Below are 25,774 nucleotides of genomic sequence, written 5' to 3'. Positions count from 1 at the left end.
GTCTGTATTAAATTTCCTCCAGTTAAAACGTAATGTTGGACATATAGCACTTTTAAATTTTCTCCAGTTGTGCTTAGACAATTGCAGTTCCAATAACATTTAAAGCTTGATACTATTCTGCTTGAATAAGAGCCTGGTTTACTGTTTTAAATGCGCGTTGTCCACAAACATACGTATACCAGCCACAACATGTTACCGCAATTTGCCAAAGCTGTTTCTGTAGGTATTACTGAACTCTGTGACCTCCTCGCCTTGAACAAAAGGAAAACGTTACTGATGTTGGAAATCGGAATTAGAAACAGAACACGCTAGAGCTACTACTCAGGTCAGACAGCTGTTCTAGGGAGTAAACGGTTAACATTGCAGGTTGATTGTTTCTCTTCCCACGACGCTGCCTGACTTAGTAAAAACAAAGTTGTAAGTACTTATCAGCTTGCAGATCCTCACCAAACCAAGCACTGCCTCTCACATGTACTGGCTCTTAATGACTACTGGGTCAAAATCTATGTGGATTGCAGTACTTTCAAAGTGAGTTACCTCAAGGTCAACAAGTGATAGGCAATAAATACCGACTTTGTCGTTGTTATTTAACTTTTATAAAAGAAATTATCAACACATATTTAGAATCGAACTCGTCTTTTTGGCCCATCTAGCTTTTAAAATGAAGTTGTGTTGGACTGGGACTATACACCTATGCCAAGATCACCGACATGTTATCATTAACGTTGCATTAAAGCTACCAGATATTAAACCCTTCAGTGCTGACCCGCTTTTTGAGACCACAACTCCCAGGAGCCATTGCAGTGGGCAGTTAGCGGCTCGCGATTGGACGGTCGATCTGCTCGCTGCTGATTGGTCGTTGGAGGCAGACAGCTGAAGGTGAAGGAGGTTGCGGTTGTTTGCAATGGCGGCTGCACGGTTGGCTTTTCTGACAACATGGCGAGGTCAGCGGGGTGGCAGTGCGCCGTGGCTGCAGGTGCGTAACCCGTGAGTTGAGAGGTGACTGGCACAGTGAATAATCCGTCGTGGAGGTCGGTTAGTTGACGGTCAGATGGCGGTGGTTGACTGGGCTCTGATGAATGTGGGGCTTTCGAAATCAGGGTGGCATCGAGCTCTGGAAACTTCACAGATAAAAAGATTAGTAGTAACTGATACAATTAACAAATGCATTGGCATTGACGTGTAAATATATCAACAATTAAACCCAAACGAATGTCCCTCTTAGTAATTAAGACTTGTCCCGTCTTGTATTAATGAACAAGTTAATTATTAGGTTAAATAAACAGTAGATGCAAGATGCGAAGAACGAGAACGAAGTTCAGTTGACTTTTTAGAATGGTTGGAAATATTTGGATTAGTCTTTTAGCATCCATGCCGAGATCGGCTCTTGTGCCGCTCCATGGACGGAATTCAAGGAGCAACTCTTGGGCCAGCAGGCGGAGGCGAATAAGGAAGACCCTTAGAATGACTTCCCCAGTGGTAGTCAGCAGGGAGACCCCTCTCCAGTTACTGTAATTGGATTTGCTATCTTGTCAAGATGTTCAAATTACAGCATCTCCCAGCTGTGGAAGACGGTGTTGTGAACATGGGTCTGAAGTTCCTCTCCATCAAGTTTTAGAAATTCAAAGGGATACTGTTTGCTCCTGAAGCCTTGTCCTTTTTTATATATATATGACTTAGCAAATAACCTTTTAAGTTTCACGTCAGGCACCGATGGTGTTGAGACTAGATAATTTGTTGTGGGGTGGAGGCAAGATACCTTGAGCATTGAGTCAAAGTTGAAAAGTTCTCTGAAATGCACCTTCCAGTGGGCACTGATGGCCCTTCTTTCTAAGCTTGCTTCTGCTCTTGGTTTCAGCGGGGTGGACTTGTGTATGTCTGGTCCTTAAGTGGATTGACAGCATTGAAGAATGTGAGCATATTGGGGTTATTGGGGAGATTTTCTGCACTCTTTCCACTTGCCATCAGTTCAAGATGAAAGGTTTTGTGTTAGACCTTATCAGTCTTTAGGTATCTACAGAGTTGTTTCTTCCCTTGTGATGTGCTGGAGTTTCAAATCAAAAACGTCTTACATTTGTTATTAATTAACTCGTGGATCATTCTCATCAAACCAGTTTTGGTGTTTCTTTTGGTCGAGAAGCCAAGACTCTGTTCAGGTGCCACTGCATCCAGGACTCCCTATCAATTGGAAGTCGTGGGATTGTCAGTGAGGCACTGTCAGAAAGAACTTTCTTGTGGCATTCTTGTGACCTTCAGCATTCATTATCTTGCAGTAGTGTTTCTGTGGCTGCTGTTGTTTTTGAACTAGACTAATAGAAATCACAGATTAGGCAGTAGTCAGTTTAAGTCATGGTGCCTGACATAGCACAACACCCCTTGACAGTAATAGTAAGGGGTGGAAAATGTGGATCACTTATGTATCTTGGTAGACACCTTTCAGCAAAGCCAGATTTGATGATGAAATTTACCATCACTTCAGTACACCAGTAATCCATGCTCTCCTGTATGCTTCTGACACATGGATGAATTACAATAAACATCTCAAACTACTGGCAAGTGCTACCAATGCAACATCCTCCCAAGTCTGCAAACAGGATAAGTAAACCAACACCAGTGTCATGTCTGATCAACATCCAATGTGTTAAGGCACTAATAGCTTTATTATTGTCACGTGTACCAAGATATCGTGAAAAGCTTTTGTTTGCATGTCATCCAGACAGATCATTCCAAACATAAGTATATCAAGATAGTACAAAAGGAAAACAACAGAATGCAGAATATAGTGTTACAGTTAGAGAGAAAGTGCAGGTAGACAAATAAAGTTCAAGGGCCATGACGAGGTACATTGAGGAATCAACAGTTCATCCTTATCGTAGAAAAGGTCCATTCAAGAGTCTTATAATAGTGGGATAGAAGCTGTTCTTGAGCCTGGTGGTATGTGTTCTCAAGTTTTGGTACCTTCTGCCCAATGGAAGGGGGGAGAAGAGAGAATGCCTGAGGTGGGAGGGGTTCTTGATTATGTTTGCTGCTTTCCTGAAGCAGCAGGAAGTGTAGACGGAGTTGATGGAGGGGAGGCTGGTTTTTGTGATAGACTGGGCTCTGTTCACAACTCTGCAATCTCTTGCGGTCTTGAGCAGAGCAATTGCTATACCAAGTTGTGATGCATTCAGATAGGATGGTTTCTATAGTACATCTTTAAAAATTGGTGAGGGTCATTGGGGAATTTCCTTAGCTTTCTGAGGAAGTAGAGGCGACGCTGTGCTTTCTTGGCCATAGCGTATATATGGCTAGACCAGAACAAGTTGTTGGTGATATTTACACCTAGGAACATGAAGCTCTCAACCATCTCCACCTCAGCACTATTGATACAGACAGGGTAGTATACTCCATCCATCTTCCTGAAATCTAATTACACTCAGTTGCCTTTGATGGGTTAGCCACGTTGTTCAACTGCCTGACACCAGTCTTTCAAAGGAAGCAGTCCAAGCTGTATCATGGTAACAGGATATCAGAAGGATAGGGAAAACAATTCAAGAATGTTCTAAACGATGCTGTAAAAGACTCCTTGCTAAACTGCTGGCTTGTGACTGCTCAAAATAGAGAAGCAGCATTTGGGATGGCATTGATTATGTTGGCTGAAAGCAGCCAACATAATCAACTCGAGTCTCTTTACTGAGAACATACAGAAACCCAGCCAGAATGGCAGAAGGAGTGTATCACCTCCCAAATTACCCACCTACTTTTGAGCACCACCTACTCCATCTATGACAGAGTTACCTACTAAGATCTTTCAGAACTGGAATGAAAGTATGTCATCCTTGCCTGCAAGAATCTGCCAAGGAAGAAGAGTGAACATTCAAGATCCATTTCCAAGTCTGTAATCAGAATTGCTGGGCCTTTGAACAACCACTTTAAAGACAATGCCATGCAAATCGGCTTAAAAAAAATAAGGCCAGGGAAGTTCATGAAACTTGTATAAATGTAAGACTTAGGTTCTTATCTGAGGAAAAAGAAGTACTGAATCAAAATATGTTGTGAACAATAATTGCTGTATTCAGCAGACAGCTGGTTGTTCATCAGAGGTCAAGTTGAAATGTTCATTTTTTTTTTGATGTGCCAAACGTGTTTTTGTTTTGCTTTATGGCATATTATATTTTCACTATTTTGGGATTGTAGTTATTCTCACTCAGAAGTAGATAACTGTCATCTAGCTACTGTATCTTTTTTTTCTTTGGAAAGATGTTCATTTTAATATTAGCTTTATGATGGGACTTGAATTTTTTGGCTTTTGGTTCAGTTCAGGGCTGCTTTATCATTTTTTTGAAATTAGTTTGTTTAGTAACCAATATGTTCATTAAATAACATTAATATACATCAACATTACTTCTCTATAGAGTTCAATCAAATTGAAATGAGTAATGATAACAATTGCTAACCAAGTAGAGCTTTACTTTAATTACCTTTTCCAACAAAATCTTCATTTCCTTAAGTGTAATCACAGTCAGTTTTGTGGGTTTTTTTGCCCCCATCTTCATCTGCACTTCTACTTTTCTGGCCTCGTTCATCACTTTCACTTTGACCGGCGCATCCCATAAACATTTAAACGCAATGAGAATTGCACTTTGTATATTTTTCAGCAATTTTTTTTTCAAAATTGTTCTTTCTCAAACTGCAACTTGTTAGAACTCTTGTTAATCTATTTTGATTTTGGCCGCAGAGTATCCACAAATGATGTTGGTTTGGTCAGTTAAAAAGATGAGAAAGTTGATAGCACACTTTTTGAGGCTTCAGAAAAAGCTTAACTGATAAGGATCTTGAAGTAAGCCATACAATTTTATTTAGATTTTCCTTGAGCTTTGAAATCTGTCCTCGCACTCAAAACACTACACTGGCAATAGATGCTAATTTCAGATTGTTGTCTAAAAATTATCAGCTTTCCTCAGTGGTTTGCCTTTTGATATCTTATATCAAATTATCTTATAGATAATATATACTGCTAATAAGATAGAAGACAATAATATATAGTAGATGGTCTTATGGCACCTTATGGTCAATTCCTTTGTGAGGAAAGAAAGGGAAATGGGTATGGACTGGATCATTTGTCTATAATACACCCATGCATACAATGCATGGGTGTGTTATTGGATACATGATCCTGCTATAGCAATTTTTATGGTTAACTAATAGTTTTTAATTACTGTAAATCTTTTTATCACAGCTTTCAAAATGTAAGCACAGGAGATATTCATCAGGCACCACATTAAATGTAAGTACAATTTTTTTTTCCAAGATTTTAATCTGTGTTGATTCACTTATGATCAGCATTCTGCGACAATCACACAATGACAACACTTATGGTAAAGCCAAATATAGAGTCATAGAAAAATTCTACCATCTTTTATCTGTGGCATCTAGTTATTGATCTCCCTTCTTGGGGAAATGGGCCCTTTCCATTCACTCCCTCTAGGCCTGTCATTATTTTATGCACCTTCATTGAATCTTGTTCCCCCACAACCTGCTCTTGTCAAAAGAAAATAACCTTGGCCCAGCTTGTCTTTCTCTTGGATAAACCTCTATAACCCTGGCAACGTATTCATAACTTTTTTTCTATACTTTTTCTCATGCTGTCCCACACATTCTGTTTTACGGCAAATAGAACTGCAGACTGTATTCCAGACCTAATGAGTGTTTTACACAATTCTAGCATGATCTCCTGGCTTGTTTATTCCTGTTCCTCCCTCAATATAGAAAAATATCCATGGGCATTCTTAACCATCTCATCAGGGACCTAATGCACTCTAAGGTTTCTTTACAATTTTCAGTATTTTGCTTTTTATCGTGGCCTTGTTTACATTCCTAACTGCATTATGTCACATTTCTTTAGATTGTATTGCAAAGTATGCCCAACTGAGCATTCCATTGTTTTTCCTGCATTGTGTAGCTTTCTTCCTCAGCAGCAAACAAGTGAGCAATTTTTGTATCATTTGTAAGTGTGTAAACGTGCCTTCTACTTTTACTTCTAAATCATTGATACGTACTGCAAAAACAGATATTAGCTCTAAGCCTTTCAGAACCTCGCTGCAAAGAACCTTCCGGTCACTAAAACACATGTTGACCATTATACTTTGTTTCGTGCTACTGAGCTACTTCTGGATCATACTGCCTCTTTCCCTTGATCCTGTGGGCTTTTACTGTTGCATGGGATCATGTTAAATGCTTTATCAATATCCATGTGTGGATGACATCCAATGCTTTGCCTTCATGGACCCCTCTTGTTACTTCCTCAAACAATTCATTCCAGTTGGTCACACATGACCAACCATAACAAAGTCTTAATTGACTATTTTTAGTGAATCTACCCCTCTCTAAATGATGATTTATATCATCAGAATTTTTTCTAGTAATTTGCCTACCATTGACATTAAGATGACTCAAATTACTTATTCTATCTTTTCCACCTTTACTGATCAATGGTATTTTAGCTGTCTTCCAGGCCTGTCACCATGGGCTGGAAAATGAAAGTCAGATTCCACTCTGTTTCCTTTCTTATTTCTGTTGACAGCCTGGTATATATTTTATCCTGATCTTGTTATTTATTTACTATTCAGATAGATGCTTATTGACTGTCTCAATAACTTGCTTTAGTAATAGATATGAGATGCAGCTTGAAATCATAGATGTTTCTGTTCTTCTTAGGCAGTCCTTCAGGGTTCAGGATGACTTCCATTCCAGTTCTGTGGGTTCTGAGGTGGCTAATGTGAGTCCCGCAGACTCTGCAAAGGTAGAGCAGGAGGTCCTTGACAGGACAGGCAGTTGGTAGTTTGAGAGGTAGTGTGTTCTCAAGGTTTTCAATTCAATCCTGAATCTCTCTCCTCCATCCTGGGCCAGGGATTCCCACAAGTTAGTGGGGATCTTGCACTTTGCCAAGGAGACTTTGAGAACATGGTTGATTTCCTCTGTCCACCTGGTAATCTCTTGCCATAACAGAGTTCATTGAAGACACAAGAGAGTGTAGATGCTGTAATCTGGACCAAAAGACAAACTGCTGGAGGAACTCAAGTGGGTCAGGCAGCATCTGTGCAGGCAAAGGGATGGGTAATGTTTCGGGCATCCTGATGCATCCAATCCTGATGCAGCGTCTCTTTTCCCTTGAGATGTGAAGCTGCCAGTGATGATCTGCCGACTATCTTCAGTATTCCAAACCTGTTTACACTTGAAACATCAGCATAAGGTAAGTAATGTGAAGGGATGTAAGGAATGTTTCTTGTGAAATGGGGATGTCTACCCAGCATCCATGGCAGCAGAGAAATCACATTGTTTTTGGAATTGAATTTCTACCATTGTGCTCAAATTTCCAGGAATTAGAAGTTCCTGGCCCAAATGCTTTTTCCAGCAGCCCAGGAGATGAGTGATTTTGAATTTTTTGTTGTAGGGTGCCTTTGTGAAAACTTCATGAAATTCTATAACTGAGGATTGCTGGTTTGGCATTGGAGTGAGAACAAGAGAAAAACTGTTAATCTTTTGTCTTTTTTTCTTCCATATAGCTTGTTTCTTGCATCCCCTACTGCCTCTAGTGAGTGCCAGGGGGAGCATGAAGGAGTTGGAAATTGTGGGAGAGTGAGATAAAGGGGCTGAAGAGAGGCAGACTGATGAATGGGAGTCTGACAATAGAGAAAAGCTAAGGAATGAATAGTGGTTCATTGGTGGGAGAGCAGGAATGGAGTTTCAGGGAGAGCCTAGGCTTAAGGGCCTGTGGGGTGGAGGAAAATTGGGATGCGGAAAGCTGGAGAATAGGAGCTTGGTGGGAGTGGGGAGAGAGAGAAGGAAACACAAGAAATCGACACAGAAGAATACAACTTGGAAAGAAAGAGATGTGGACTGATGCTTACAATGAAAGGAAATGATGGTTCCCAGCTCCCATCTAAATTCCCAGGCCCTCTGCCCTACAGCAACCAACTTGCTCTGGAAGCTTTCAACATGTCATTTCTCCAACTTGAGCTCAGCAAGGTGGCATATTGTCTTTCTATGCGATTCATGGAGATATTGGGTATAACTATATAAAGGTACTCTCTAAGTTACAAAATAATTTAATACTACCCAATTTTAAAAAAACTGGTTTCAATTTTGCATCCATGTTAACACCAGATTTCAATTTTCTTTTGCACTATAGGAGGTTGTCATTGTAAGTGCAGCCAGAACCCCCATTGGTTCATTTAAAGGATGCCTATCTTCATTAACAGCTACTCAGCTTGGTTCAATTTCTATAAAAGCTGCCATTGAAAGAGCAGGTAGTGTATCTTTTATTCTTTATTAAATTGAAAATCTATGCTTCATATTCAGTTGCCTTGTGTAAACTGGAACTATAGGATAAAATGAAAATGCATTTATTGAAGAAGATAGTAAGTTAATGTTAGCAATTCTTTATAATGTTGAGATTACAAGCAGTGTAATTAATAGAACACCGTCCAGTGAAATTACTTTAGATTCAGAGTCACCCTTGAGCTACTATTTTTCAAATGTTATTTTGTTCATGCATGAAAATAGAAGGATTTATACAAGGCAAGTTTATGAACTGAATGGCATTTTTCCCCATTCAATTTTCAGATGTTCTTTTACCAGTAGCAATATGGTACCCTTTATGTTTCAAATTCACAGACATTAGCGTCACACTGCTGACATTTGGTGAAAGATGTACTTGGCTTTATTCAGACTCTTAATTACAAAGACAAAATACAAGCATTCACATCTTGCACAGTGTACTTTATTACCTTTACAATTACAGTGTTTAAAAGATGCTTAGATTCATAGAGAGAAAAGATTTAGAGAAATACGGGTCAAACTCAGGCAAATTGGACCAGCTCTGATCTTGGTTGGCATGGATGAGTTAAGCCGAAGAGTCTGTTTCCGTGCTGTATAGTTCTAAGACATAAGGTGATCAATCTCAAACCTGGGATTCTGAGAAATCTGGGTACCATAAATGTTAGTTCCAAATTCTTATGCTGTTCCAAGGTTCAGTGAGGAATTAAATTCTGTTTTCAGCAGCTATTCTTTCTGTTCTCCAATGAGACAGTAAGTACCACACCAACCCATTTCATCCATCTTTGTCACATTACTGCTGGACTATTTGTTGCCACAGTATCACCTCCATTTTCCACTACACCAATTATGTAGCATATTTGTAATTGATACTGAGCCAATCAGACACAGGGGAGCTTGGAATTGATTGCAGTTGACAAAGACCTCGCTTTCCATGTGCATCTGGTGACCAGGTCTCATCACTTAGAAATGTCTCTATCTTAAACTTGGCCCCAGATTACCTCTTATTACCATAGTAATGACCAGTTCTTCTGCCTGCCACTGAGGCTTTGAATGCTGTTGGAGATGACTTAGTGTAAATCTATTGTTTTTTTTATCTCACTACAATCAGCTGGCCACTTCCCAACATAGTAGGCCTCTAAGACCTTGGGTCTTAGTAAAGAAAGCTAACTTCTCCATTAATGACTGCTGTTTAGTGAATCCAAGAGAATATTACCATAGAACAATACAGGCCCTTCGGCCCACCATGTTGTGCCGACCTTTAAACCACGCCTAAAACCATCTAATCCCTTCCTCTCACATATCCCCCATTTAAATTCCTCCATATGCTTACCTAACAATCTCTTGAACTTGAACAACGTATCAGCCTCCACCACTACCCCAGGCAGTGCATTCCATACACCAACCACTCTCTGGGTGAAAAACCTTCCTCTGATAGCTCCCTTGAACTTCCCACCCATCACTTTAAAGCCATGCCCTCTTGTATTGAGCATTGGTGCCCTGGGAAAGAGGTGCTGGCTGTCTACTCTATCCCTCTTAATATTTTGTATACCTCTATCAAGTCTCCTCTCATCCTTCTCCTCTCCAAAGAATAAAGCCCTTGCTCCCTTAGTCTCTCCTCATAATCCATACTCTCCAATCCAGGCAGCATCCTGGTAAATCTCCTCTACACCCTTTCCAACGCTTCCACATCCTTCCTATAATGAGGAGACCAGAACTGGACACAGTACTCCAAGTGTGGTCTAACCAGAGTTTTGTAGAGCTGCATCGTTACCTCGCAGCTCTTAAACTTGATCCCACGACTTATAAAAGCTAACATCCCATAAGCTTTCTTAACTACCCTATCCACCTGTGAGGCAAATTTCAGGGATCTGTGGATATGAACCCCCAGATCCCTCTGCTCCTCCACACTACCCAGTATCCTGCCATTAACCTTGTACTCCGCCTTGGAGTTTGTCCTTCTAAAGTGTACCGCCTCACACTTCTCTGGATTGAACTCCATCTGCCACTTCTCAGCCCAGCTCTGCATCCTATCAATATCCCTCTGCAAGCTTTGACAGTCCTTCACACTATCCACAACTTGCTAACCCATCCTTCTACCTCTTCATCCAAGTCATTAATAAATATCACGAAAAGTAGAGGTCCCAGAACCGATCCTTGTGGGACACCACTAGTCACAGCCCTCCAATCTGAATGCACTCCCTCCACCACAACCCTCTGCTTTCTACAGGCAAGCCAATTCTGAATCCACACAGCCAAGCTTCCCTGGATCCCATGCCCTCTGACCTTCTGAAGAAGCCTTCCATGTGGAACCTGGTCAAATGCCTTACTAAAATCCATGTAGACCACATCTACTGCACTACCCTCATCAATCTTCCTGGTCACCTCCTCAAAGAACCATATCAGGCTTGTGTGAGATGATCTTCCCTTCACAAAGCCATGTTGGCTGTCCCTAATCAGTCCATGATTCTTTAAATGCTCATAGATTCTATCTCTTAGAATCCTTTCCAACAGCTTGCCCACCACAGACATAAGGCTCACTGGTCTGTAATTCCCTGGACTATCCCTACTACCTTTTTTGAATAAGGGGACAATATTTGCCACCCTCCAATCCTCCGGTACCATTCCCGTGGACAATGAGGACACAAAAATCCCTAGCCAACGGTTCAGCAATCTCCTCCCTCGCCTCGCGGAGCAGCCTGGGGAATATTCCGTCGGGCCCAGGGGACTTATCTGCCCTAATACTTTCTAACAACTTCAACACATCCTCTCTCTTGATATCTACATGCTCCAGAACATTAACCTTACCAACACTGTCCTTAGTGTCATCAAGGCCCCTCTCTTTAGTGAATACTGAAGAGAAGTAGTCATTGAGAACCTCACCCACTTCCACAGCTTCTAGGCACATCTTCCCACTTTTGTCTCTAATCAGTCTTACCTTTACTCTCGTCATCCTACTGCTCTTCACGTATGTGAAAAAAGCCTTGGGATTCTCCATAACCCTACTCGCCAAAGCCTTTTCATGTCCCCTTCTTGCTCTCCTCAGCCCCTTCTTAAGTTCCCTTCTCGCTACCCTATATTCCTCATGAGCCCTATCTGATCCTTGCTGCTTACACCTTATGTATGCTGCCGCCTTCTTCCTAACTAGTTGTTCCACCTCTCTTATCACCCATGGTTCCTTCACCCTGCCATTCTTTCTCTGCGTCACCAGGACAAGTTTATCCCTAACGTCCTGCAAAAGATCCCTGAACGACGACCACATCTGCATAGTACATTTCCCTTCAAAAATGTCATCCCAATTTACACACTCAAGTTCTAGCCTCATAATTTGCCCTTCCCCAATTAAATATCTTCCTGTCCTCTCTGCTCCTATCCCTGTCCATGACAATGCTAAAGGTTACAGTGGTGTATTGGCCCTTATCTCATGCTGGTCTAGTTTTAACCAGTAGTAATGCGTAGTTGAGAACCTTGATTACCATGGGTGGCTTGTCAAAACAATTCCTGATTCAGGATTCTATGATCAGTCAATCATGGAGGTTCACTCCTTCGATTAAGTCATTATCAATAAAATTCTCAAAAAATAACTTCACAGACCATTAACCATCCTTGAGGGTGGCTACCTCCAAGTGTCTAGGGTGTGCATACTATCCATTCTTCTATTCTGTAATTGCTGTTTTTAACTCTTGACTGCCTCGCCTCTAGTCACCAGCATGTGCTGATGATGTCTTTTGGTGCTCTGATTAAAGTACAAATCATAAGGAACCCTGATCCCTAGAAAGTAATTTGCACAGTTTAATTACTAAATGAAAGTACTAATTAGCTTATAAATCACTGTGCAAAATTGGAGAACTGTCTTCATGAAAACTAGAGGAGCTATCTGAACTGTTTAAAATTATTGATGTAATATTTTCACTTTTTGAAATGTCTGGTTGAACTAGCAAGTCCACTGCAAACTTGCAATTACAATTAATCCATATTTCTGTAAAGCGAAAGATATGTGAAGCTTTTCTGTTCAAAGCTTACATATACATTTTTTTCTATTAGCCTGTAAATTATTTAAATATAAGTTGGAGTTTGATGGTAATAAATTGGTTTAATTTACAGGGATTCCTCCAGAAGAAGTGAAAGAAGTGTATATGGGCAATGTTCTACAGGCTGGGGAGGGGCAAGCTCCTGCTAGGCAATCTGCTCTTGGCGCAGGTAATGGACTGTAATTCATGTGGGTCAGACTTTTGGCTTGGGTCACATCTGCTACCTGTCTGATCAGGGTTTTAATCTGGTGGCAAAGAAAATGTATTCTTAAAAATTCCAAATCACAAGAAGTTCTGAATGACGATTGACAGACAACATGTCTTTTGATTTAGGCTTACCAGTGTCCACACCTGCAACAACTGTCAACAAAGTCTGTGCATCTGGAATGAAATCAATCATGCTTGCAGCGCAAAGTCTTATGTGTGGACATCAGGTAATTCTGTTTACTGCACTGATGAAGATGGTTGATGTCCTTTTGTTTTAAGAGTTCAGATTTCTTCTTGATATAAAATTTAATTTCCATAGTGTGCACTTGCTCTTAACGTAAGATTACTTCTAACACTGTTTGCAAAGTTTGTAACATAGGTGAAAGCTCAATGAGAAGAATTTCAAAACAAGGTTATTTTCAAAGGAAGGTGAAGTACACCTTTCCTTCTTAATCCACTGTTCAAGATTTGTACTTTAAGTAATATTAACATACTTCTTTCCTACAACTCAGGAAGTAATGGTTGCTGGTGGTATGGAGAGCATGTCTAATGTACCATTTGTAATGGGTAGAGAAACACCAGTTTATGGAGGTGTAAAGTTGGAGGACCTAATTGTAAAGGATGGATTAACAGATGTCTACAATAAAATTCATATGGCAAGTATTACTCTTCCTATAAACCTCTTCTTTTGTAGTGCCTTGTTTCCATTTTTCAAGATGCCTGTCAGAATGTGATGGTGAATCATCTTATTGAGCTGCAATAGTCTGTTTGGTGAAAATACTCCTACAATACTATTGTTTAGGAAGTTCCAAGATTTAGAGCTAGAGTTGACGAAGCAACGGTGATATATTTCTAAATCGGGATGGTACTTGGAGCTGCAAGTGGAGAGTATTCCATTGTGCTCCTGACTGTGTATACATGATGTTTAACATTTTTATGAAGTTTAATCTTGTGCAAAGCCTGTGATCTTCTGTTTGGAATGGAAAATTTAACTGGAGAAAGTTTTGTTTGCTATAATCGCCCTTTTATTACATTAAAAATGTTCAATTTCCCTGCACTTTAAGCACAGATATCGGATTATGCCTATTTATGTATATTTTCTGAAGGACTTCCCTGCATACATTTCTGAATGCTAGATAATGCTGTCCAGATTTCAACCTAAGAAATTTTTGTAGGGAACTATAAAGTAATAATGAAGGAGTAGCTGGAGTAAGGAATTGGAGGAAATCTCACCAGACAGTCACTATAATGGGGTTATACTATAGGCCTCCCAATAGCCAGCGGGAGGTAGAGGAACAAATATGCAGGTAGATCATGAAAAGATGTAAAAAAAAACAACCAGATTGTTGTAGAGGGTGATCTTTAACTTCCCTAATATTGACTGAGACTCCCTTAATGCCAGGGTCTTAGATGGGGCAGAATTTGTTAGGCACCTCCAGGAGAGTTTATTGAAACAAAATATAGATAACTAGGGATGGGGCCAACTTAGACTTTGTATTGGGGAATTAGCCTGGCCAGGTAATTGGGAGTTTTGGGGGAGCATTTTGGGAACAGTGATCATAATTATGTAAGTTTTAAAATTGTTATGGATGAGGATAAGACTGGTCCTCGGGTGAAAATGCTAAATTGGGGGAAGGCTAATTACAACAGTATTGGGTAGGAACTGGCGGAAGTAGATTGGGAGAGGCTGTTTAAGGGTAAATCCACATCAGACATGTGGGAGTCTTTTAAAGGTCAGCTGGTTAGAATTCAGGACCTGCACATTTCTGTGAAGATGAAAGATAAGGATGGCAAGGTTTGGGAACTTTAGATGATAAGAGATGTATATTTAGTCAAAGAGAAAAATAAAGCGTATGTAAGATTTAGGATGCTGAAATCAGTAGTCCATTGAGGGATATAAAGGAAGCAGGAAGGAACTTGTACAAGGAATTAAGAGGGCTAAAAGTGGTCATGAAATGCCTTTGCAAGTAAGATGAAGGAGAATTCCTAGGCATTTTATTAGTATATTAGGAGCAAGAGGGTAACTTTGGGAAAGGGTAGGTCCAAAGACAGTGGAGGAAATTTATGCATGGAGCAAAAGGAAGTGGGTGAGGTCCTTAATTAAGTACTTTGCTTCAGTATTTACCAAGCAGAACGACATAGATGAAGGTGAGATTAGGGATAGATGTGATATCCCAGGACATGTTAATATTGAGGAGGATGTGTTGTGTGTACTGAGAAATATTAAGATGAATAAGTTCCCAGGACCCGATGGAATCTCTCCCAGGCTACTGAGGAAGGCAAGGGAGAGGAGTGCTGAGATCTTGACTCAGATCTTTGTATCTTTTTCATCCACAGGCTAGGTCCCAGAACACTGGGGCATAGCTAATGTTATCCCTTTTTGTTTTAAGAAGGGCAGTGGAGACAAACCAGGAAAATGTAGGCCTGTGAGCCTTGCATCAGTAATGGGGAAATTATTGGAGAAAATTCTTGGGGGACAGGATTTACTGGCATTTGGAAAAGCGTGCACTTACTAAGGATAGTCACCATGGCTTTGTGAGACGGAGGCCCTGTCTCACAAATTTGATTGACATTTTTGAGGAAGTGACCAAGGTGATTGATGAGGTTAGGGCAGTGGATGTTGTCTGCGTGACTTTAATAAATCATTTGCCAAGTTCCCTCATGGTTGGCTCGGCCAGAAGATTAAATGCATGGGATCCACAGTGAGTTGGTAAGTTGGATATAAAATTGGCTTGGTCATAAAAGGCAGCGGATAGTTGTGGAGGAGTGTTTCTCTGACTGGAGGTTTGTGACCATTGGTGTTCCGCAAAGATCAGTGCTGGGACCTTTTGTTGTTTGTGATATATATATATATATATATATATATATATATATATATATATATATATATATATATATATATATATATATATATATATATATAAATGATCTGAATGAAAATGTAGGTGGTCAGTAGATTTGCAGGTGACACAGAAATTGGTGGAGTTGTAGATAGTGAGGAAGGTTGTCAAATGATACAGCAGGATATGGATCAATTGGAAATTTGGGTGGAGCAATGACAAATGGAGTTTAATCTGGACAAGTGTAAGATATTGCGTTTTGGGAGGTCAAGTGCAAGAAGAAAATGAAAAGTAAATGGCAGAACCCTTAGGAGCATTGATGTACAGAGGGATCTTGGGTGCATTTCCCTGAAAGTGGCAACACAAGTAGATAGGGTGATTAAAAAAAGGCATATGGCATGCTAGCTTTTATCAGACAGAACATTGAGTATATAAGTCTTGTAGTCATGTTGCAGCTATATAAAACTTCAATTAGGCCACACTTGGAGTATTGTGTGCAGTTCTGGTTGCTACACTATAGGAAGGATGTGGAGGCTTTGAAGAGGGTGCAGAAGAGGTTTCCCAGGATGTTGCCCGGATTGGAATGTATTAGCTATAAGAAGACGTTGGACAAACTTGGTCTGATTTCTCAGGAGTGTCAGAGGCTGAGGGGGTGACCCGATAAAAGTCCATAAAATATGAGAGGCATAGTACAGAGTAGTCAGAGTCCTTTGCCCAGGGTGGAAATGTCAAATACTAGAGGGCATTTAAGGTGAGGGGGGGAAAGTTTAATGGAGATGTGCAAGACAAGTTTTTTTTACATAGAGAGTGGTAGGTGCCTGGAAAGTACTGCTAGGGAAGGTGGTAATATTGACGTTTGAGGAATTTAGACAGACACGTGAACTGACAGGGAATAGAGGGATGTGGACCATGTGCAGGCAGATGGGATTAATTTAGATTGGTATCATGGTCAGCACAGACATGGTGGGTTGAAGGGCCTATTCCTGAACTACTGTTCTATGTTCTATTAACGTAATCATTGACTTCAGAAACAAAACAAAAATCCCTCACTTTATTGAAAACTATTGAAACAGAATTTGTTTCTAAAGCATGAATAATACACCTAGTTTTTATAAACTGCGAATCATCCAGCATCTTGTTCTAAAGAAGTGCCTTAAATTGCAAATCAATTTGTGCTATTCTGGCATTGGCTCTTTGAAATGACATCCTACCCTTGACCAACTTTTCCAAGATTGACATCAAATCATGGATTTGCACAGTAATTGCCCAATTGAACCCACCACAGAAAATTAAGTCCAATAATTAAAACTGGATGAGAAAGCAATTTCTATGCAGTAATTATTTTGAATGCATTGGTGAAATGTAATTGCAACTTTCAAATTGGATAAATACTTGAAGGTGAACATTTTGCTTGGCTATGAGGAAGCATGGGAGAGGTACAAACTCTATAAACGTTTTTGTAAAGACCAAATGGCCACCTCCTATGCAATACCAGTCAATGGTTCTGATGAGAGGAAGCTAAGTAAGTACAGAGTAGAAAGAAATAGAAGAATGTGTTAAAGGAAATGGCTCATGCTGAATGTAAGTAATGGCCTTTGGCTGTTGAGTAAAATAGACTCTGCTGTGAATGCATTGTATATCCAATTCATTGGAGTCACATTCTATTAAAATATTATTTATTGAATTCCAATTTGATGCAGGGGAACTGTGCTGAGAATACTGCAAACAAGTTTAATATTTCGCGTGAAGAACAAGACGCTTATGCAGTTGGTTCATATACTAAAAGCAAGGCATCTTGGGATTCACAAGTCATGGCAAAAGAAGTGGTTCCAGTCAGTGTTCCTCAGAGAGGTATTTGTTGTCTTTTGGTTGCCATTTATATAATGTCATCTTAAATTAATTTTATATTTTCCCTTTATTTACTTATGTCCTCTCTCCTGTTGCAGATTTTCACTTTCTCTCATTTCTTCTCTTCCTTGTGTTCTGCCTACCCAGATTTCTATCCCAATCCTTTATGCATCTTTTAACCATTTTTAGTATTACAGATTTTTTTAACTGGGCCCACGTAGCTGTTGATCACCTTACCTTCTTGATTTTAAACCTTTATGTTGATCTTGATTTTTTGCTGTCCAATTTTTCACTAACCATGAGGTAGATTGTGACCTCTCAATCTACCTCATCATGGTGTTTGCACCTTATTGTCTACCTGCACTGTAATTTCTCTGTAACTGTTACACTATATTCTCCATTCTATTATTGTTTTTTCCCTTGTACCACCTCAGTGTACTTGTGAATGGATGGCATGCAAAACCAAGGTTTTCACTGTATCTCAATACATGTGACAATAATAAACCACTTCCATGTCTCTTTCTGTAACCTTTCCTGATCTTATCTCTTGCTTATTTCTTTAATTGTATATTTTGCTTTTAAAAAAATACTTGATTTATTAGTGTTCACAAAACAGCGTTCTCCAATGCTACTGAATTGTTCCCATCTATAAAATGTGTTCTATGGGTTACAGAGATAAGTTCCATACCTTTTTGAGGTACAAATGCACTTGGGGAGATTCATTTCCAGAATTTCACACTTGTTGAACCAGTTAAGGCTTTTTTGCTGAGCAACTGTTCTTCTAGGGGGAAATGTATATCTTTTACAACAGAACACCAACCATACCTCCCCCTTTCCAACAGTCCTCTTATCCATACCACTGCGTTAAGTGTTTCATCAAATTTTCATTTTGTCCTTTGAAGGCTTTAAAGAATATATCTGGGGAAAGGGGTGGTTGATACTTTTCCCAAAGTAAAAAGTGTTCACCTTACACCTTACATAGGATATATGGCAGTAATAAAACCGTTTATGCTCCACTCAGGCCTTCTTCCATTTTTCCACATCCGAATCTGGCCACATAGCCCTCTGTTCCTTGTCCCAAATATGCATGTCCAGCCTTACTTTAAACATATCTGTATATTTGCCTTAATTGCACCTTGTGTTAGTTAGTTCCACATTTGACCACTCTTTGGATAGATTCTTCTGAATTTTCTCTTGGACTTCTGGTGATTTGGCTTCTGGTTACCCTGTAGCCCTCCATCCACTGCATCAAAATACAGCATTATTTTAAAGACCTCTTTAAGATCACTCCTTAGCCTTTTTACAAAAGACACCCTGTCTGTTCATCTTTTTCTAATGTATATACCCTCCAATTTCTGTTATTATTTTGGTAAATCTTTTCAGCATTCTCTCTGGTGCCTCTGTATCCTTGGTATATGCAACCAGAATGGTATATTGCACTTAAATGTGGTCCAGTCAAGATTCTTTAATTTTCCTATTCCTATCAAAATGTACTACCTAAGTGTTGAACTTAATGTCAGTTGTTTGCCCAGCTTGCAAATTTGTATGCTGCTGTACACCTCAGAATTGATTAATTTCCAATTTTGTATCATCTTTAAATTTAGAAAATGTGTTTTTTTAATTCCAAAGTCTAGATCATTAATGTATTTTTGATCAACAATGGTCACAGCACTGAATCTTGCGGAACACCGTTACGCACCTTCAATTGCGAATAGTCACCCTAATCCTACTGTCTGCTTTCTGCATTAAACCCGGTCAGCAATCCATTCTGCCACTTGTCCGCTGATCCTGCATTCTTTATTCATTTGTCTATTATGGGATACCTTAAATGTACTGAATGGACAAGTAAATTTTGGCACAAGATGGTACATTTTGGTAGGACAAATAGAGATGCCACAATACTTTGAAGGTGCAAGCCTCTTTGGGACAGAGGAACAAAGGGACCATAGATTAGTGAGGAAAAAATGATCAAACACTAGGGTTTATTTTGAGAGGGATAGAATTAAAAAGTAGGGATATTATTGCTAAAACTGTGGTGAACTTTGTGTTGCATACAGCTCTGGTCACCGTGTTATATATAGAAACATTGAGAGACTGCGGATCAGATTTAGTAGGATGATAGCAGAGATACAAAGTTATTAGGAAAGGATGAACAGGCTGGGTTTTTCTTGTGAAAGCTGAGGGGTTACATAGTAGAGGTCTATAAAATTATACGGTGCTTTGATAGTGGTTATAGAGAGAATGTTTCCTTTTGAATTAAATCCTGTGCTTGGTTTATGCCTTTTAATGGCTGATAACATGGTCACCAAGAAATCAGTAGACAATTCAGAAGAAACTTGCTTATTCAGAGTGGTGAGAACATAGCAGTCACTTTCACAGCAATTGACTGAGGTTAACAGTACAGGTGCACTGAAGGAAAAGCTGGACAAGAATACAAGGAAGGGAATAAGGCGTTATGCTGATTGATTTAGATGAAAGTTGGGAGAAACTTAAGTGGAGCAGAAATGCCAGTATGGACTAGTTAGTCCAAATGGCCCGTTTCTGTGCTGTTTTCATCCATGAAATTTCATGAGTGTTCACTCAGTTTCTTTCCCTCAGCAGAATATGTTTCTCCTGTGCACAATTTTAAATATTCTCCATTGTTGTTCACCATATTGTCACTCATTTGTCTTCCTAACTTCTAAGCCTATAGATTTATCTGATCTGTTACTTTTTTCATATTTGTCCACTATTGTTATAAAGTGTACATTATTGTCACTGTTGCCCACGTTTCCTTACATTTACCTTTCTTCTGATCAGTCCCCTTTGCTATATCCAACAGTGAATCCTTGTTAGGCTTTTCACAAAGTGGGTTAGAAAGGAGTGTTGTATAACTTGTACTAAAAAAAATTGGAAATCTAATTCTCTGAACTAAATATGTATCACTGGTTAAATGTATCACATACAGGTGGTCAAGGCACTCTTCAATGTAATTTATGTTATAGTTTCTTGACAATTACCTATTCCTGCTTGGAGTTGTAGAGATATTTTTAACTAAGTGCAATGTTGGTAGTGAAAATATACATACCAGAATAAGATTTAAAAAGATCCTTCTTGACCCTTTGCATATTATAAACAAGAATGGCATATTGAGCCCTCATACATGGAAACATTCTGTTCTTGATTCAGGTAAACCAGATCTTGTGATCAGCGAAGATGAAGAGTACAAACGTGTTGACTTCAATAAAGTCCCAAAGATCAAACCGGTCTTCCAGAAAGAAAACGGTAGGTCTACACAAGTGATTTACAATACATGCCAAAATAAAAATATGCTCAAATGTATTAAGTTGCTTCATATCATTAAATTTTTTTTTATTTTGGAAATTGCATTGTTTTATTAAATTCTACCTATTTGGAATTAGAATATTTTGAAAAAAATTTTAATTCTCATGCAATTTAAGATTTGCAGCTATTAGTGTGGTTTAGCTTGCACTCTTCCCATGATCATCGCCACCAGCAATTAGCACTTATTTAATCTTGCCTGCAAAATGGCCTATGTATTTCCTGCATAAATCACTATATTTCAAAGCAATTTGTACACGATATGCTTTTGATACCTTTGAGGCACAACTCGCAATTTTTCTTTGAACTTAGGCAAGTTTCATCAAAATGTCCAGAATACTGATATAAATGGTGATCATTTATAGTTGAGATACAACTGTGTCATCTATTTTTGCTCCTACCTCTTCAGATTTGTATTGTCACTAGAAAAATAAAGTTGAGACAATAGACTGTAGGTACTAGAATCTGGAGCAATAAAGATGTTGCTGAAGGAACTCAGCAGGTCAGGCGGCATCTGTGGAGGCAAAGGGATCAGTCCTGATGCTCAACTGGAAATGTCGACTATCTCTTTGCCTCCACTGCTGCTGCCTGACTGAGCCACTCATTTTTGTTTGCTCCAGAAAAATCAGTCAATATCACTAAATAATTTTTTTAAAAATCAGTCTTCTGTTTCTGGCAATTTGCAGTGTACAATATCATCACTATGTTGATTCATAGTACTTGATTGGTTGTAATGAGCTTTGATATATTGAGGTTGTGAAAGATACCATAGATTATCAACACGTGGTCTTCAAAATAAATTCTTAATCCTTGTATAAAATTTAAGTCTTTGTAAATTTTAATTTGCTTTGCAGGCTAGTTTGTAAATTCATTTTAAAGTACCAGCCAGCACAAAACTTGCTTAACATTCATTTCACAGGCAGAGATGGTTCGTGAAGGACAGTGTATACTGTATACTAGGAGATTCAAAAGAATTATACCAGATACTAATGCTTCTTTATTAAGATAAAGCTAGATCTAATAGAATGCAAAAGAGTTGCAGCCACTGTATTTAAAACTACTGAAAGGTGTATTTTTTTTTTCAGGTACAATTACAGCTGCCAATGCAAGCACCATAAATGATGGAGCTGCTGCTTTAGTGTTAATGACAACAGAGGCTGCCAAAAGACTAAATGTTGCTCCAATGGCACGAATTGTAGGTATGCAAAATTCAGTTTTTTTTTATTAATGCAGAAAAATATGCCAGTCATGAGGCGTTATAGTAGCTGTATTTAATTCGTAGTATCTGTTGGCAACATTATTCGGTGCGTAGAACACAATATTGCAGCAAGAAAAAATATACTGTTTTATAATGAGTTAAAGACCATAACTTAAGTCATTTGAATAGAAGTAGGAATACTCGAATTAGGTTGACAAAGGACCTTGCCACCATTTGTTTGTACCTCAAGTTACAAGTCTGGAGCTGTATCTGATAAAATACCTACACTTATGCAAGCATAGGGAAGTGAAAGGATGGTCTTGGTGTTTTAATATATCATGCATGTATTTCTGTACCAATTCATTAATTTAGCATAAAAGATCAAGGAATTGCAAGAACTAATCAAGTTTCTACAGTATTTCAGCTAGTTTTAAAAAGATATACCGGAAGTAAAATTGAAAAGTCACCAAACTGCAGATGCTAGAAATCTGGAAAAAAGAAACAAAGTGCTGAAAAATACAAAGATCAGGCAGCATTCTATAGAGAGAAAAAGTTAGCATTTCAGGTCAATGGCCCTTCGTTATCTTACCATTCAATCAGTTTACACCGGATTGCTGAATGCACTCAAATTACTTTAATCCAGGAAGTGTGAAAACAAATAAACTATAACAAGGAAGATGACAAAAATTGAAGAGTTTATAGCATTTCAACATTTTATTAATAATCATATTTTCATCAAACTGTTTGTTCTTTCAGTGGTCCTGTTGCTTTTTCGTATTAAAAAAATTATTTTATTATTATACAGCATTTGGGGATGCCGCAGTTGATCCAATTGACTTTCCAATTGCACCTGCTTTGGCTGTACCAAAGGTACATATATATATATGTATAAAAATAAATCTACATCTTTTGGGGTGGGGGTGGAGGAGGAGGAAAACTAAACCCAGGCAGCACATACCTTGAACTAGCAACTGAAATCCAGCGTAACAATGGCATTAAAGTTGCCTCTGACTCTTGGGTATAAGTGTCTGATCTTGACGTGGAGACACCTATTTGAATTTCAGCCCATAGAATGCTGATACACAAAAAAAATCGCTTTGGAGGATGTAGTAGTATCCTGAGTTGTCCATTGAGAGAATAAGTGCTATATAGAACAAGATCAGGGATATTTCCCAAAATACACATTTCTCATTTTATTTTTTTTAATGAAAGGTGTCATTAAAAGAAACCATCAGTGAATTTTCAATAGAAATTTGGCATTATAACCCCAGCAAGGGAAGCAGAGGGTGATAATCAAGGGTTGCTTCTCAGACAGGAGGCCTGTGTCTAGTGGTGTGCCACAGGGGTTGGTGCTTGGACCTTTTGATGTTTGTAATTTATATAAATGACTTGGATGTAAATGTCCAAGGCATGGTTACATAAGTTTGCAGTAGATAAAAAAAATAGGTGATGCAGATAGTGAAGAAAGATATGAAAAGTTACAGGAGGATCTTGCTCAGCTGGGTATGTGGGCTAAGGATTGGTAAACAGCTTTCAATCCAGGTAAATGTGAGGTATTGCATTTTGGGAAATCAAACCAGGGTAGGATTTGTACAATGAATGGTAGAGCCCTGGGGAGTGTTATGGAACAGAGGGACCTAGGAATGCAAGTGCATAGTTGGCTGAAAGCTGCATCACGGGTAGATAGGGTGGTGAAGAAGGCGTTTGGCATGCTGGCCTTCAGTCAGGACATTGCGTACAGGAGTTGGAAAGTTATGTTGCAGTTGTATAAGACATGGTGAAGCTGCACTTGGAGTATAGTGTACAGTTTTGGTCACCTGTTATAGGAAAGATGTTATTAAACTAGGAAGTGCAGAGAAGATTTACCAGGATGTTGCCTGGACTTGGGGACCCGAGTTACAAGGAGAGGTTGCGTAGACTGGGGCTTTATTTCCCTGGAACGTAGGAGACTGAGGGGTGACCTGATAGAGGTATATGAGGGGTATAGACAGGGTGAAAGCACAGTTTTTTTTTCCCCAGGGAGGGGGTGCTAAAAACAAGAGACAGGTTTAAGATCAGAGGCAAAAGATTGAAAAGGGACATTAGGGGCAGCTTCTTCACACAAAGGATATTGTGTATTTGGAATGAGCTGCCAGAAATAGTGGTTGAGGCAGGCACATTAACAACATTTAAAAGCCATCTAGGTAAGTATGTGGATAGGAGAGGTTTAGAGGGCTATGGGCCAAACTAGCTCGGCATGGATGAGTTGGGCCAAGAGTCCTGTTTCCGTGTGGTGTGACTCTAATAACCCTAGCTCTTTAAGAATGCCTGTCCATTCTATGTTGAGGAAAGGGGTTTGGTAACTAAGATTGCAGAAGACTTGGGATTCAGGTCAGTGTGAGTTTTATGCCAAACTTTTTTAACATGGGGGCTGTATAAAATCAAAGCAAAAAAGATATGAGATCAATAGATTATTCAACCAACACAATTAAGATACTGAATTACAGTGATGAAATGTGTAACTTGTATGCTTTTTTTCAAATCAGCTTCTGAAAAAAACAGGCATAAAGAAGGAAGACATTGCAATGTGGGAGGTTAATGAAGCATTTAGTGTTGTTGTTCTAGCAAACATCAAAATGTTGGAGATTGATCCTCAAAAAGTTAATATCAATGGTGGAGCAGTATCTCTAGGTCATCCCATTGGGTAAGTGGAATTTATAAAACTTATCACATGTACTTGGATCAAAATCCTTTACGGCTGCTTCCAAAAGATTTAAGTGGCAGTTAATGATACCATGTCTTTGAGTAGAGAGATCAGGCTATTTAACTTGGGAGGTAATAGAACTACACCTGTTCTAGTCCTTGTTTTCAGTGGACTGTCTCAGAATGAAGGGTGATCTTACAGAAGTGTATAAAATTGAGGAGTATAGATAGGGTAAATGTACACAGTCTTTTTCCCAGGACTGGGGAATCAGATGAGGGCAAATATTTCACCCAGAGAGTCGCGAATATATGAAATGAGCTGCCAGAGGAAGTAGTTGAGACAGGTACATGGATAGGAAAGGTTTAGAGGGAGATGGGCCAAATGCAAGCAAATGGGACTCACTTAGATGGGAATCTTGGTCGGTGTGGACCAAAGGGCTTGTTTCCATGCTGTATGACCATATGACATAGTTGGCATACCTCCTGTTTTGTTTAATAGTCTCATTCAGCTCAGCATGTCATAACCTAAGGAACTGCAGTTCCAAATAGGCAACTACTGATAATGTACTAGTGTACACATTCTTTCAAATTCCAAGCTAAACCTAGATGACTTGAATTTACACAAAGCTTTTGGATCCCTTTTATTCTATTGCTCTGTTATGCAGGAAGAAGAATGATATTTTATGGTACTTAGAAATTCAGGAAAAATTTATTCTGATGACTTATTTTAATTGTAGGATGTCTGGGACAAGAATTGTTGGGCACATGGCTTACAATCTAAAGCCTGGAGAGTATGGCCTAGCTGGAATTTGTAATGGAGGTGGTGGTGCTTCTTCAATACTTATTCAGCGATTGTAAAATGCTGACTGTCCTTTCTGATGTGATTCAAGGGTTAAGCTGCCATACAATACCACTGCGATGAATACGGCAAACATAATTATGCATAATTGTTCAAAATGTATGCATTTCTATTGTCTAAAAAACATCTCTGCATTGGTGGCAATATTACTGATTTACAGACGCACTGCAGAAATAATGTAATGACAGCAACATGTATTTTTTTAAATGTACTTGAAATATTCTGTCAAAGTGTATCCCATTTGAAAATCAGTGTGGCCTTTCACAATTTTGTTTTCTGAAACCAAACTATAAAAGATATGGTGATTTTTTTTTTAAAAATCAAGTATATGCACAGGAGGTGGTTATGATTGATCTATACTGTGTGTGATAAGACTGCAATTTTAGAAAGTAACATGAGCCTAAATTGTAAAATTCAACTCATGAATAAATAAGTTGTATGCAAACAGCACAAAGTGATCATTAATAGTTTT

At 39.0% G+C, this 25,774-nt stretch overlaps 1 protein-coding gene across 1 annotated transcript; it reads left to right on the top strand.

Annotated features, from left to right (window-relative positions):
• Nucleotides 1-840: 840 nt before the first annotated feature.
• Nucleotides 841-25,756, top strand: acat1 (acetyl-CoA acetyltransferase 1). Its single transcript, XM_052025815.1, has 12 exons — nucleotides 841-976; nucleotides 5,219-5,266; nucleotides 8,171-8,288; nucleotides 12,421-12,516; nucleotides 12,681-12,781; nucleotides 13,067-13,210; nucleotides 17,095-17,245; nucleotides 20,411-20,506; nucleotides 21,649-21,762; nucleotides 22,567-22,631; nucleotides 24,287-24,444; nucleotides 25,181-25,756. Exons 1-12 carry the CDS (start codon nucleotides 905-907, stop codon nucleotides 25,299-25,301), a joined length of 1,284 nt encoding a protein of 427 aa, XP_051881775.1. The 5' UTR covers nucleotides 841-904; the 3' UTR covers nucleotides 25,302-25,756.
• The last annotated feature ends 18 nt before the right edge of the window (nucleotides 25,757-25,774 follow it).

Source organism: Pristis pectinata, chromosome 11 (genome assembly GCF_009764475.1).
Source record: "Pristis pectinata isolate sPriPec2 chromosome 11, sPriPec2.1.pri, whole genome shotgun sequence".
In the NCBI taxonomy this organism is placed as follows: Eukaryota; Metazoa; Chordata; class Chondrichthyes; order Rhinopristiformes; family Pristidae; genus Pristis; species Pristis pectinata.
The sequence above is the reverse complement of the archived record's forward strand: the minus strand, read 5'-3'. Positions and strand labels throughout refer to the sequence as shown.